This window comes from Solea senegalensis, linkage group LG8 (genome assembly GCF_019176455.1).
Source record: "Solea senegalensis isolate Sse05_10M linkage group LG8, IFAPA_SoseM_1, whole genome shotgun sequence".
Lineage (NCBI taxonomy): Eukaryota > Metazoa > Chordata > Actinopteri > Pleuronectiformes > Soleidae > Solea > Solea senegalensis.
In genome coordinates, this window is record NC_058028.1 from 7,783,666 (window position 1) to 7,799,386 (window position 15,721).

General features: G+C 39.2%; 1 protein-coding gene across 5 annotated transcripts in view; it reads left to right on the forward strand.

Moving 5' to 3' along the window:
- nectin1b (nectin cell adhesion molecule 1b) overlaps positions 1 to 15,421 on the forward strand; it is a 142,654-nt gene extending 127,233 nt beyond the window's left edge. For 2 of the 5 annotated variants that reach the window (XM_044031848.1, XM_044031850.1), the window contains one exon: positions 14,305 to 15,421. In XM_044031848.1, coding sequence (XP_043887783.1) covers positions 14,305 to 14,544 — 240 coding nt within the window. In that variant the 3' untranslated portion in view covers positions 14,545 to 15,421. Of the gene's footprint in view, positions 1 to 2,925; positions 3,114 to 10,425; positions 10,474 to 14,304 lie in introns of all 5 variants that reach the window. The other 3 variants (XM_044031849.1, XM_044031851.1, XM_044031852.1) reach the window with 3 other exon arrangements.
- The last annotated feature ends 300 nt before the right edge of the window (positions 15,422 to 15,721 follow it).

The window sequence follows — 15,721 nt, forward strand, 5'->3', positions numbered from 1 at the left end:
ACACAGAAAACTATTATAATAAGCACTGCGTGTAAAGATTGCATGCTTCCCCCCCCCAGTCAGCCACACCAGCAGGGTGCAGCACTGTCTCATTTTAAAGCCAGTCCAACCAGCAGGGATTGCATTGTTAAGAATTGCAAAAGTAAACACATTTGGAGACATACAAATCCAAATCCAATTCATTTCTCCCCCCAGTCAGTCCACATACTCACATAATGAGATTTCCCAACAAATGCAACAATTCCTACTGTTTAAAAAATAAAATAGAACAATATTTGATTTGCAACTCGGTTTCATAATTCTCATCGGCCAGGAATAAGTTGAGTTGTGGTAAATTGCGAGACAGGGGCTGAGCTGTGACGCCAGGGAATTGAGAAACAAGCATACTGTATCGATGGTTCTCGCCTCTCCATCGGGTTTCAGCGAATACATGGAACGTCTTTGAATTGATCAAACTTCAGCTAATGCAAATCACAAGGAACCTCCACCACTTTTAGCCGCTGTGACATAAATAGTCTGTTTTCTGTGTGCTTTTCCCTGCACTGATTTAATGTTTACTGCTGCCTGCTGTTGTCATACTGTGCTCATAAATGCGCAATCGATACACACAACTCTCACATATGTGAGCTTTTCAATCCCACTGCTTTGCATTTGCAGCGTGTGTGTGTGTGTGTGTGTGTGTCCCTTGATGAACTTGCAGGCATATCTCAATTGCTATCGCTCTTTTTCCCACCACGACAAATTGATTTTGATTTTCTATGTAGTTTTTCAAAGATATTAAACTGTCATCTTCCATTCTACGCTTAAAGGAAACGGATGTTTAATTTTAATAATGTGCGGACACTGAGGGTAGATTTTCTTCAGATTTGTCTCTTATCGCCACTAACGTCCCCCTCAAACTGAAGTTTAGGGCTGCTCTTAAGACGAATAGGCCAACACTGAGGTTTTCAAAACACTATTTGTCTGAGGCATGCATTGACTGCTGAGCATCAAGTGTTACTAATGACGATTCTCTAGGGGCAAAATACTATCTGCCAATTTTGAATGCGATGTGACTGTAATTTTCCTCCTGATTGCACCCTGGTCATGACAAATATCCCAGATATTTAAATATCTAGCGAGAGCGGCGCGCGAGAGGTGGAGAGATGTGTGATGGCGGAGAGATTGCACAGTGGATTTAAATTATTAATGTGAAATTCTGTGGGAAGCTTCAATCATTTCTCCCGTAATCCTCTCTCCGATGGAAATAAGGTACGTTGATGCAGTTTGCGGACAACAGGTATCGTGCCAATCGATGTGCTTCCTCCCCCACCTTTAACATCCACCCTAAGATGATTTATGTATAACTGCGGGTTAGCAAACAGCTATGCTTTGCATTAATGCCATCATAACTTGCTCTTTTACTCCACTGATTTTATTAAGCACAGCATCTGAAGGCTGAGCAGCCACCATTTGATCCAGTCACTGACTTCCTCTCTCTCTCTCTCTCTCTCTCCACTGAAATGAAAGAATGGCCTGTTTTTATTTTGATTCCCTGCAATCTGAGTTTTCTCTGTAAGAACACAAACATCAGTGCACAGCGGTTTGCCTTCTTTTTGTTGCCCTCTGTGCTCAAACAGCCACTTTGTGTTGTTTGGCGTCTTCAGTGTCCGTCTGTGGCTGAAGCAAAGTGACAGAATAAACACAGCGCTGCCTTTTAATTGAAGCATGATAGTTGCCACCTCTAAGGGCGGAGGAAATCATAACCACACTGTGTTACCTCTTCTCTCAAGCACATTTGTACACATGTATGTTCCCCTGTTTAGCCGTGTTTCTGTCTCACCGGTGTCAGAAGTCACCGTATTTTAGATTATTTAGATTATCAAGCTGACCTATAGGTCACCCGAACGTGATGATCTTGCAAGTACTTTTGGAATTGTTGCAAGCTTTCGTTGTCATTGATTGATTATCCCATTGAGGTCATTTACTCCATCATCCACTTGGCCAATTGCTGATTGAGTCAAAGATTCTTTGTGCAGCACAGTGGTCGGAATCATACCTGTGTTTACATGCACTCTGATTACCGAAATTAGAGAGGAGACTAAGGATTATTTTCAGTATCAGTTGTTTTCCTTCTTCCAATAATCAATAGCATGTTTGGTGCATAAAATGACAGAAAATAGTGAAAAATGTGTTTTCCAAAACCTCAAACTAACAACGTCCTCAAATGTCTTGTTCTGCCCACAAACCAAAGATATTCAGTTTATTGTCCGAGAGGAGTGAAGCAACCACAGAATATATTCATTTTAGAAGCTGACAAAAAAAACAAAAAAAAAACATAACACAATGACCGCCCTTATAGTGCTATAGTTATTTTCTTTTTTGTTGACATATTATGTGGACACAGGTTTACCATAATCCAAGCTTTATAGCTCCATTGCTTCCTTTAGTCACCGTGATTGTTGTAGTTCAGATCCAATTTTCATGCCCATCAACTGTGAGCTTTGCATAATTTATGAGGAACAAACACGAGGAGAGGAATCATTAAAACAACAACAGCATTCATTTTGTTGTACTCGCGGTCACTCAAAAACCATGGATAAATGTCATTGTGTGCATGTTAACTAAGAGCTCCATTTACTTTTTCTAACTTTTTTTTTTAATTGTTTTTGCCAGATATGATTTTCTGTATCTTCTTTTTTTTTTTTTCTTTTGCTGCAAATCTAACTTTTTTTTGTTCCATGCTTAAACACTTTTTCTTTGCCTTCCTCTCTAACACCACCGCCCACAAGCTCAAGATGTCTCCTCGACCGTGACCAGATGTCCCCTCATTGCTTTCTACCTTTCCTTTTCTTTGTCTCACACACACACACACACACACACTCTCTCATACATATTTTCTGGCTGCCTCACTCTTCACACACCTCTCGCCTCTCTTGTCTCCAGAACTCTGGCCACAAGGACTGTGATGTCCAGTATGCGGAGCTGGATACTGCAGCTTTGGCCTCCGCTCCCGGCCCACGAAGCTCTGCTCACACTGGCCCTGGGGACCTTGTCGAGTATGCAACCATCCAGCCTAGCTCACACTAGCGCATGCCATTATAGGCCTTTCCCCCTCAAACTTTGGCCTCAAGGTACACGGACTGATGCACTCCTTCCCTTCATTCATCCCTTTTTTCCCCACAAACACTGACCTCCCTTTACCTCATGGTTCTCCCTGTCTACCTTCCTCTGTAGTTTTCTGTTGATCTCCCCCCTTGCTGCTCCGCAGAAACTTTGAGGTGGTTATTATTTTCAGGCTATTACCTCTACACAGTATAGCACAGACAGACATCCAGTTACTTGATGCAACAGAGAGATAACAAAAAAGTCAATCTTGCACGTTATTGCGTGGGATCTTAAGATCGGCATTAGTGCTCTGTTATATTCAGAAGCCTTCATTTTAAAATAGGACTCAACTGGCAAACAATTATTTTACTGTTTTTTTTTCTCATCATGTAGACATAGCATGCAGGAATCCTGCTCCGAGAGCCATCAATAACTCCCCCTCCCTTATCATTTAACATCCCCCATTAATGTGTTCGCATGAAGTGGTGAATCCTTACACATGCGTTTGTATTTTGTTGCCTTAACAACAAACACTGAAGTATAGCAAATGTGAAATATTGTGTCTTTTGGCTGATGAAAAGCATACAAAATGTGTTTCTCAAGTGATTATGACACCCTACACAACCCCCGATTGGTAGCTGGGATAAAACACGCTCGACAAGACGGAGCCCATATATTTCATTTTAGTGTCACAGGAGAGAGCCACGAAAAGAAAAGAAAATACACACAAATTCGATTGCTTTCTATGACAATTCCCTAAGGGAAGTAATTCTCCAGGCAATTCACAAGGTTCTCTCTCCGGGCAATTGCTGAGACATGACGGTGTGCAGCACAGAGTGCGTTACTGAAATAGTACGGCAGCCATTCTCTTTTCATTTAAAGACAATTTCATCGGAGGGGGAATAAATGCAGCTGTCAACTGCGTTACGGTGCATAAAGCCAGAAGTTAAATCTACTGTACGAGCTGCTTGCATTTTAATCGTATATTTAGTTATTCGTTTATTTATTTATTTTCAATAAATAAATAAACTCTCGTGTCGAGAGCAGCTTTGACATAATGGACCACGGAGCACTTTCTACTGCAGTTTTGGAGACGCGATACTTTGGTGAGTCACAACTGTAAACAGAGCCGGAGCCGCATTAGGTATTCTCATGTCGTGTCTCAATGGGAGACACTGTTAGAATGTCGACCAGTTCATTAGCAAGTCATTGCTGGACGTGCGTAAACTGTAAGCTCATTTATCAAGTTAGCACCTGTGATGCTAAATGAAGCCAAAGCCACAGAAGAGACAGCGTGTGCAAACTTTTTTTGTATAAACGTCGACATATTTGAGTCAGGATGAGGCTGAAACCTGCATTCTCTTGACATACCACCAGGGGGCAATTCCACTGGTTTAAATGCAAGTCAATGAGAAAACAAAACCATTTTGTGATATATATCATTTAGAGTCAAATACAGTGGAGGAAATAATTATATAATTAGTTTGCCCACTGACAAACAAATTATACGGTAGGTTTATTTTAACAGTGAGAGACGGAATACCTCAAAGAAAATCCAGAAAATCATATAAAAAAAAAAAAAAAGATACACATTTATTTGCATTTCATTCAGTGAAAAAGTATTTGATCATCAACAACAGTAAAAAATTCTGGCTCCCACAGACTAGTCCTCTCACTTTAAGAAAAAAAAAAAAAGCTGCTAATCTCGTTACCTGTATGAAAGACACCTGTTCACAGAATCAATCCGACACCAACCATCATGGGACAACATTTCACCTCCTGTGTATTTTAGGACACGGCTATAGAATGATTGGCGCCTATTTGTCTCCGGTAAGACCCACATCTTGCATATTCTCTAGCTCTCAGTCCAAGATGGCACTGCAGCCAAATTAAGGCTTTAAAGAGCCACAACGTGTTTGTGACATCTAATGTTGAGAGTGCACCGCAGACTCATCCATTCTTGTCATTCTCTGACTCTCAGGATTAAGTGGGTATAGCTTTTCTTTTTTGTTTGCAAAGTAAGCTGCCACTGCAAAACATGCAGCGGCTAGTTTGTCGTTTTGAGGTGGTGCAGAAACACGGTGGTGCACGATGGTGGCCCGTGTAAATCAAGGCCTTACTTTAAGTCTCCAAATGCCAAGCATTTTCATTTTAAAGATCATCATATCACATCATGCTTTTGGTCAGAACGTCGATAGAATAAAACTGGACCTTGAAATCAACACTTGCCAAATTAATTAAACAAATAGATATAAAATAAAATAAAATCATCTTTTATTATCACACCAGTTAGTCACGGTACAACAAAATGTCTTATTATTAAAAGATAAATACTGCCCTGAAAAGGTGAGGGTGGACGACGAGCCTTACAAGGAACACACTATGTAAGAAAGTCAAACTTTAGCGTTTTTACCTCCGCAGCAACCATTTCAATAAAGTGCTGTGAGTGGTTTTATAAGAGACAGAGAATAGATGCTATTGTAATGCAGCAGCGTACCCAGTTTGACTGATCATAGCTCGCATATAGCATATCATTAAATTCTAAAATGTCTCTTATCAGAATATATTAGAAGATCAAAAACATTAGCGTCATATATGTAGTCACATTAGTGTATTATGTCTATATAATATATATATATATATAATCTCACCAAGATCAGAACATATTTTTATGTGAATAGGATGAAATGCTTCTCTGGGCTGCTGCCTCCTGTGACTAAGGCCAAAGGAAATTAGCAAGTTTTAATATTCTTGCATAAAGCTATGTGCACACAATTTGTATTAACATCCCAAACTTATCTTTGATATTAAATCTTTGGCAGCTGCACGTGGGAGGAAGCTCATCAAAGGTTTCCAGAAAGAGCCATAGTCCACAGTAAAAACATCATTTGTTCAGATTTTAGACTTTAATCATCTGCAATATCTAGTTTGTGTGTGTGTGCGTGTGTGTTTTTCTGAAACAATGGTAAAAACTGAACATTATCTTTAGTGGAGTCGTACGTAATCGTGAAGGGCCTCGTTTGGAGATGTCGTTTTTAGGACACAGGTAAAACTGATCTATGCATCTGTTGCAGGGACTAAATGTTGCAAAAGCAAATATAACGACATTGTAAAACAGTTGTACAAATGTGGAAAACGTTTCTTTTAGGATTTAAATGCAGAAACGTGCTTTTTAACCACCCAAAAGACACAGTTCTGAGAAACAAATGAATATTGATTACATTCTAACATTGGCATTCTCAAGGTGTTCAGTGAGCAGCTCTACAGCCGATGTCACACAACAACAATTTCAAGTCCCTCTGGGAAGTGTCTGTCGACCTTCTTTGTTTGTTATAAGGCGTCAAGCCTCGTCTTGACTGGCTCCTGTCACAGGGTTACACCATTTAATAAGATCCTTTGTTTACTGAGCCAAAGAACACACCATGAGGTCACACCCACAGTCACAAAATCCACACTTTATCCCCTGAGAAGAATAAAGCCAGTTTTCCAGTTCACCTCCGGACTTCTAAGTAATCAGTTAAATAAGTCAGCCGGCATTAATCACACCGTGATTGTATGTTTTCCCAGCATCCATTTGGCGTTGGCAGTTGAGTTATTACGTTATATCAGATACCAAAAAGGACACGCTTTTCTGAGGTTACGCTATCTGCCCCAGTGCACCGTTACTTATAATGACTCCGAGGTGAGCCAGATTTCATTTAGATCAACCCTTCAGTTTTAAATGTATGCATTTAAGATAAACTGTACAAGGAAAAATGTGGAAGGGAACGAGACGTACGAAAGCTACAGGTGGAATGATTGATATAAAAGAAATGACTTTTCCGGGCTCACGCGAACCAAAGCAACTGTAGCATCTGCTGTTTTTGAACAGATGTGGAAGCTGAATTGACTGTAAGTAGATGTTGTCTCATAGGTTAATAGCAATTGTTGTCTGGCAGAGTTAAAGCTACTGTCGGTGATGTTGTCCTTTTTGCTGCCTCGAATTGTCACGAAGAGATACTGACAAGCATTTGTAGAAAAGGGAGGGTATTTACTTTGGTTGCCCACAATAATAATTAGCTGAACACATTTTCTGTGCTTTTTTTAAAATTGATCTTATATGTTAATAGAGATTAGCCAAAGGCTCAGTCACTGTGAATTCCGTTGCGAATGCCGTCTCTCAGCTGCTACTCCCTCTTCACACCACATGAGTGAATGCAGTAGAAAGAACGTCCTGTTGTGTGAAATGTTGAATTCTGGCTCCTGATTGGATGAGGCGTTCTCAGATGTTCATAAGGTTTCAAACGCTGTACATCGCTGTACAGCTATTTGACACATTGTGACTTATGTATGTATGTAAGGGGAGCTTCAAGATTCTCAATCATTCATTCTCACTTTTCTTTCATTTCCTGAATAGAATAGAATAGAATAGCAATAACTCAGATGACAAAAAATAAACTTTATTCTTGCAATGTTACGACTTTATTCTCATAACATTATTACATTTTTCTCATATTACAACTTTTTTAATATTATGAATTTATTCTCACAAAATGGCGACTTTATTCTCATAAAATTACAACTTTATTCTTGTAATGTGAAGATTTTATCACTTTATTCACATAATATTGTTTCATTCTCAAAAGTTTGGCCCTAGTACTCTGTCATAGAATAGAATAGAATAGAATAGAATAGAATAGAATAGAATAGAGCATAGTTTGTTTATTGGGTAGAGACTGAGTTATTAAGATGTTGGTCTTGTTTTATATTCAGTGAAAGTACATTTTCTGTCAATGGCTGAAGGAGCATAAATGTGAACATGCGAGGGAAAGCTATTGATTTGCATACATTTGCACTCTGAGAATAAATGTGACTTTGTGGGTGAATGAAAAATAAGTTTGCATCATAACAAAATTCAGTCATTTAAAATTCAAGTGTATGGATTATTGAATTCCTGCTGCATTTTGATGCATTTGCTGACGTGCATGCGGCCTTTGGCCAGCGCAGGTCAGTGAGTCCTTTTGACTTATCTGCTAAATGTTGATGAGCGAGATGAAAATATATTTCAGCAAACAGAGAAGATTGATGGCGCTCCGTGCAGTTGTGTTGAATAACAGCTTCCAAGAATATAATAAACATATAAACATTATGTTATGTGAAGTACATCTAATAAAGACATGATGAGCACAAAGTGAATTATGATCATTATTTGGAAGATGTACGGGAAACTCTTCCCATATGACATAAAGAGCTCAGACAGTTTGAGTTCACGATAACATCCCATAAAGGGGGAAAGTTGGAATTTAGCCGCAGATGTTGCCTTCCTCTCCGTGTCAGCAGATGTTGCATCTGTTTCTCTCTTGTGAGAAACAAAAAGTGAGAAGCGTCGCGTTAACTGTCAATGTTTTCAATCGACTTCTGTTTCCTCGTTCACACCCGCTCGTAGTGTAGCTGAATTATTCGCTATTTTTGTTACTATTTCATTATGTCCTCTGTTCCATTTATTGCCTTCTTTGCTTTAAATTTCCGTTCCTTCAGACAGTATATCTTCAGATGGGCTATTATCTGGTAGACTATTGTGCGAGTCCTTGGCGAACTGCCCAGAGTTTGATTTTGAGGCTGTTCAGATTATTATTTCTTTTTTTTTTTCTTAAAAGGACATAACAAGCTTGACCTCTTGGTGGAATATTACCCTACGAGGTGAAATATACCGCACTCATAAAAATGTATTACCAAATGAAAGTTATAGGTCAAACCTCCGCATTTATTTAATAAAACTCAATAATGCAAATGACAAACAGGCTTTTCAGGAATTTCACATATTTTGTTATTTTTATTCTAGACCATGGATAGTAATATCCATCCATTTTCTACCGCTCTATCCTCCACAGGAGGGTCGCGGGGGCTACTGTGCCAATCTCAGCTGACATGGTGATAGGTGGGGTACACCCTGTTGGCCAGTCCATCACAGGGCCACACATAGAGACAAACAACCATTCACTCTCACACCTCAACTGAGAGTGACCGATGTACCTAATGCCCATTGTTGCATGTAGAAAGGCCCTTGTTCCAACCAGTTCTCGAAGGCAAGAGTGCTAACCCTGGATAGTAATAGTTCAAATTAAAGAAAAAAAAAAGTAGCTAAACACAGAATTGTTTTTGCATGCTATTATTTTCCCGTGGTGTGGTTTCATAATGGAAACTAATTGGCAAGCTGCTCTCATGTAAATGTGCCATTGTAGGCGTCAGTGCAGCAGAGTTTTTGCTCATTTTGCGTTTTATAAAAAGGTGTGATTATTTGTGGCTCATTGAAGCACAGTTGTCTCCTGCAAATGTGTTGAACCGTCTCTTGCAAAGGAAAGTACAGTATATGCTTCTGTTTCTGACTCACATCCTGTCGTGTTCACTGAAAACCATTCAACGTCCATATCTTGAAAAGTTGGCCACATGCTAGATTTTACAATAGTAATGATAATAATAATAATATATTTATACCATGGACATAATGACAGATGTAACCACATTCAAAAAAACATTTTAATCACCATTAAATGACACACTTTAGACGATTGTGTTGAGGTACAGGACCACACACTTATCAGGAGTTGCATCATTTTTCCACTGATTGGAGTCTTCTTTATACATATTATGTTTAATGCTTATAATTCAATATCGGGGTGGCTTGGATCCAGCTGGTTTTTAACAGATTAGCATTAACATCTGTGTTAATGCCAATCGATGATCTGTTCAGAGTGATTATTGTTAATTAATAGAGATAAGAAGAACTATAATAGGATGTAATTTGTGCACAAAGCACAATTAGTAAAACGTTTGAAGGTTATTTGTTTTAATTTGTGGGAATATTATCGCTCCCATTATTTCCAATCAGAGGTGAGTGAAGTATCATTAAGGCTACTGTTACTCTGTTCACCGGCAACACAATAAAGTTACGAAGCACATTATTTCTTTCTATTACTCAAGTGGAGTCTGATAAAGGGTTGTTATGTAAAACAGAACAAAAAAAGATGCCTCTGTTGACGTCTAGAGTTTGTGTGTCAGGACAAAAGTTTAACTCTCATTCACCCTTTTGTGTTTCACATCATTTTAAATAATTTTTAAATCAAAATATGTAATAGAGATAAAAATTGAGACAATATCATTTGCTAGAGGAGTCATATGGGCTTAGTTTGTTTGCTTCAGACCTGCATGTTACTTTGCTTTATTCCCCATGTTTTTTCCCCATACAATATATATATTTTAGAATGTCAGCTTTATTGTTTTTTATTATTATTATTGTTTACCATATATTTGAACTTGTAGGCAGATTAAAGTCAGTTTGTGGTTTTGAACACATTCCAGATCTGGGATCATCGTTTTCCTAGATATAGAGATGGTGGAGGAATATACGTGAGTTCCATTCATCCATTGTTTCATTCATGTGTTTGTTTCGCATTTTGCATGCTATTCATTGTTTTCCTTTCATATTGCATAACTCCTCATATCAAAAACATCAAACACATTTAAGGAATTCCTCAAAACTCACCTTCAATAATCCACGTCTCCATGATCATTTGAAGTCTTCTGAAAAAGATTTGACAGGATTAGGACTTTGATTGAACTTAAATTGTCTCCAAAAAAGATTTCCTCAACTTTGCATCCAAGTGTGGATAAATCCATATTTCCCTCACTCAAAGCAGCCTCGTCAATGATTCGCAAAGGCCAGATTTTTTTCCCCCGTAAAGCTAAAAATAAAATCAATTTAAAGCTTAGGGCACTATAATCATAATGGCACTGATTGACATCACTGGCCTTTTACCGCTGCAGTGTTAATGTTGTCAGCATACTGTGTTGTGTGGAGCTTCCATGGCGTGCTTTGCTTTTGACTTAAAACGTCCTCCCTCAGAAAGGAGCACTCTCCTATTTAACGGCAAAATGCAATTTTCATGCTCGAAACTTTAAAATGTCCACTCCCCCCCAAATCACTGCTGCATAATGAAATGAAGGCTGAATATTCATGAATTGAAATCACTTCATCCACAAGAGAGTTCGAGGATTGAGTCATCTGTCAGTGTGTGGCGCGCACGCTCAGACGTGTGAATTCCACATTACAGTGTCTCACTTATGTCATACTTCTCTTGTACACAGGACGGGGTTTTGCTGCGACTCAGAACCAGAATCCTAATAAACCAACAATCAAACATGATGTAGGATGCACGCAGCAGAATCGTGGCTGTGGGTGTTTTTGTTAACCCCTAGTGCTTACGCGGCACCTATGCTAAATTGCCCTGGGAATAATACACAACTCCTTATATGGATATCCTGTGGGGGGGTGTTTATAGATCACATATTCACTTTTTTTGAGTACTTTTCGCTCAATTGTGTTTATACAGTTGGTGAAAATGAAAGAAATTGTAGAGGTTGTGCTGGAAAAGAAGGATATAAGAAACTCTATATAACCTTTGTATATACTGTACGTTTTAGCATAGTAATGGAAAAAAAAGCAGCCTAAATGCTCTGCGTTCTAAAGGTTAAATTTAAGTGTATTTCACACTGGACTATTTAAGTGCTTTTGAGCATTTGAGCACTAAATTGATACTCACTGTTGACGATATGATAATTGAATAGATGCATCACACCCCCAGGAATACGTGATGCAGGCTGATTTGGATTTGGAAAGCCTGTCCAATTGAAAAAGGGGGTGGTTGGACACATAGAGACGGCTATTTACACCAGCCGCGGTGTCACATGAATAATAGCACCGAGTTGCGCTGTGAGACTTCCACTGGTAATGGCAATAATAGCAAAAGACAAATAAACGGCGAAAAACAAAAGACATAATAATTAAAACAGGGAAATGTCATCATCAGTATGCACTGCACACGCACTTAACACAATCAAATACAGAAACAGCTTCCAAGGGACAAGAAGAAGCTTCGACTCATTTGTTGCTCTTAGTGCTTTCTAAATCAGCGAAACAACCCTGACAACATATGGCTTATTGTAACTTTATCATAATAAAAGCTGTATTACATGTTACATGTTTCAGCGCACCTCAGAGTAAATCTTTTATAGAACGAGAATTAGTTGGAGATGATAAGACGGGGGGGAGGGGGGTTGTTTTGATTTGGGATTTTAATTAGTCCAGCGGAATCCAACTGACGGATGTGTGAGGTGGCAGAGTTTTCCAAAGTCACTGTGCAAAGCCACTGAAATATTTGGCACAAATAGTGCTGAGATTGAATGTGAGATTTAAGGTGGTGTAAAACAGATCTAAATCCAGACACAGGGAGTCAGTATGATTCATGATAAACCCTCAAACATAAACATTAAACATTCAATCCAACACACACACACACACACACACACACACACATAGACAGCCATGTGGCTCTCAGAGTTGTGTTGCCACTGTTATCTCCTGCTGGCTGACATCACCACCATCTGTAGTTACACCTTTCGCAATCATAAAAAAATAGGGCCCCCACTGTAAAATCATAATGGCCGGTTAAGCACATATGGCACATTTAGTGCCACATCTGGTATTGTAATGAATGGCCTCCTCTTTCACTTTTTTCCCCCTTTAAACTGTAAAGAAAAGAGAAATACAAATTCCACATTTATGATGAACGGGGCCGTGAATACAGATATGAAAAGAGCAGACTCAAAAGAAGTGTTAAACGGAACATAAATAGCAATGAGTTAATCTAAACCTTTGGGCATTTGATTTGCTTTGTGAGTTTTCCTCACTTTGTGCCCCTGGTAGTACATGCGCTCGAATATAATTCAAGATTGACTGTGTTAAATGCTGTGTGTGAAGACCGCTCACTAAACCCCATAGTTAACCTTTATGTGGTTTGTTTTCTTTTTAACCAGGGGCATTTCAAGAGACTTTAGGACAAAGGGGACCTGTGTGGCCCAACATATATAAAAAGGATCCAGAGCAAGTTATCCGATTTACTATCCACTGACTATGGCTGAAACTTCCTGAGCAGAAGCAGAAGCAGCAGTAAACTCGTCCTTTCCAGTGGTAAACACGGTGGTGGCTCTCACTTGTGGCTCTTGTGGCGCTTGTTCCACTAGCGCAACTCGACTCGGCACAGCACGGTTATTTTGCTTTTCCATTAGCGATAGTACCTGGTACTCGGTACTTGGTCAGATGTGGTTCTAAACCAGCAATGCCGAACTGTAGATCACTTAAAAAAACACTTACCTCCAACATTTAGCGAGGAAATGTCTAAAAGTCTGGTGTATTTAGCGACGGCACTGCTGAAAGCCTACGATCACGCTCGTTGAGGAGGTACTTGGAATGGAAAACCAACCAAACCGTGTAGAGTCGAGGCGAGGCGAGGCGAGGCGAGGCGGTACTCTATATTGGAAAAGCACCATTTATCTGCCTTTAAATGAGACTGTGTTCCACCTCCTGTTTGACAAAACTCTAACTAATCTTATTGCCGTGTAAATACTGATATCTTACTGTCAGCTTCACTGTCTTTAGCAACAGAGATCATTTCATTCTTTACATGAGTTATTATTTGATAATTGCAGAGGCTGTTGCATCGTGTTTTACCAATGTGATAATTATACAAAGTAAAACAGTCTATTTAACAATTCATATTTATATTCCACTAATCAGAAGGTGTTATTTGACACTTTAAGTTTTTACTTTAACACTGCAATATTTACTGTGTCGAAGAAGGCAGGAAATGATCACCTCACGCCTTTTAAGGTGTAACAGGTGATGTTGCCTTATGTTAAATTGTACAGTCTCTCCCTGTGATTAGCATCCAGTTACCATGGAAAACACTGCTTCTGCTTCAGTGACAGCACATGCACTGGCAGTTGCTCCAATATTTCACACAAGGTATCGTGGGTCAAAGGAATAAAGTGGATAGTAACACTGGGTCTCGTCAGGTGGGTTTCCCCAACCATGATGTCATGAGGTGTGTTTCCATCTGCCTGTTTTATGTGCATTCAAGTTACACTTGAATAATATTTGAAAGTAAAGACAATACTTGAAAACACATAAAACTAATCAGGTGACTGTAATGCTGCCCTACTTCTCTATTTCTGCGTCACTGGACAAGAGTAGACAAGTTTGTGAGGACTGAGGAGGAAACCACAACGTTGCTCCACTGGAATGCCCTGTTTTTTTCTACTGTCATGCACTTCTGTCGTTCCCCGTGACCTCGCAGCAGTATTGTCTCCTTTCTTCTTCTCTTCTTGTCGTCTCCTTTGCAGGACTCTGGGAGGCGTCCAGAAGAGTTGCTGAACCCTGCCGAATATGTGAACTACGAGCGCGTCTGCAACATGGAACACCTCCCCGACTCCAAGCCCGCGACGACCTACCCTCCTGTCACTTTCTTGCCTCAGCACCCCTACACTCAGCAACCGTCCATGGAGCCCGTGTACTCCAACACGAGCTACGCGGGCCCCGGCCCCCGAGCTCCGCCCATGTTTCCGAAGGAGCAGTCGGTGTGATGTGCCGCTTAACTCTTAGCTCCACAAGAGGTAAAAATGCTTTGGGGAAAACAAAGCTCCGCACTGATGGACGTGCATCCGTCCCTCACTGTGCTTCTGTGTATTCTATAAGCTTAAAACACACATGGGCTTCCTCATGTTAGGATCAACGTGTCTATAGCTCATGTGGCTCAGTCCAATGCGTATCGTGCACTGTTTTCTCCACCGATGTTAGCGTAGCATACACCGACTACCCCTCCTCCACACCTTTACCCTTTATGACTCACCTGTACTTACTCACCCTGTCTGTTTTTTTTTGGTTTTACCAATTGTCTTTTCTCTGTACAGACTATGCCATTGTATCACTGAAGATGTGATTTTCCTATTTTTGCAGCACTTCCTACAGTGATAGTGACCTTTTATTGTAATGTGCTTGTTATACTTTCTTTTTTCTCTCTTTTTTTTTCTTTTTCTATGTAAATCATATGCTTGCTTCATTGAAAGTCATAGACGATGCTGTTTGTGTAACTGGGTGTATTCTAGTGGAAAAAAAAATTTTTATATATATATATAAACACTGATTTGTGAAGCTAATTATCAATCTATGACGATGTGGACTACCCCTTTGTTGACAGTTAATGGCAGGGGTTGTTATGTGAGGATGTGAAATTGGCCACTGAATCCTTTGTTACATCCCATAATAGCTTTGCTGTTATGGAGTTGACTGGGTATTTTTTTGACGACGAGATATTAATGTTATCCTGAGTAGCTGCAAAGAAAAACCAAGGGCTTGAAATTTAGCAGGAACACATTTCTTCTATTTCATGTAGTATTGTCCATTCATCCTATTATGGTTATTATTATTATTATTATTGTTATCATTAGCATTATTATTAATGTTATGGTTCATATTATTATCAATAGTATTATTATTGGTATTATTATTATTATTATTATCATTATTCATATTATTATTAATAGTAACAATAATAATAATAATAATAACCATAATAATAATACTAATAATAATATAATATTATCTACCGGCAATTGCCAAATACCTATAGTTTCATTAGGTTGTGTTTGATGCTAGTGTTTATACTGAAACTACCCGGTTTAATGTGAAATAAACAAAGTGGATTGGCTACGTGCTTCACTTCCCCAGTTTACATGATCCCTTGCCATATGCTGTATATGC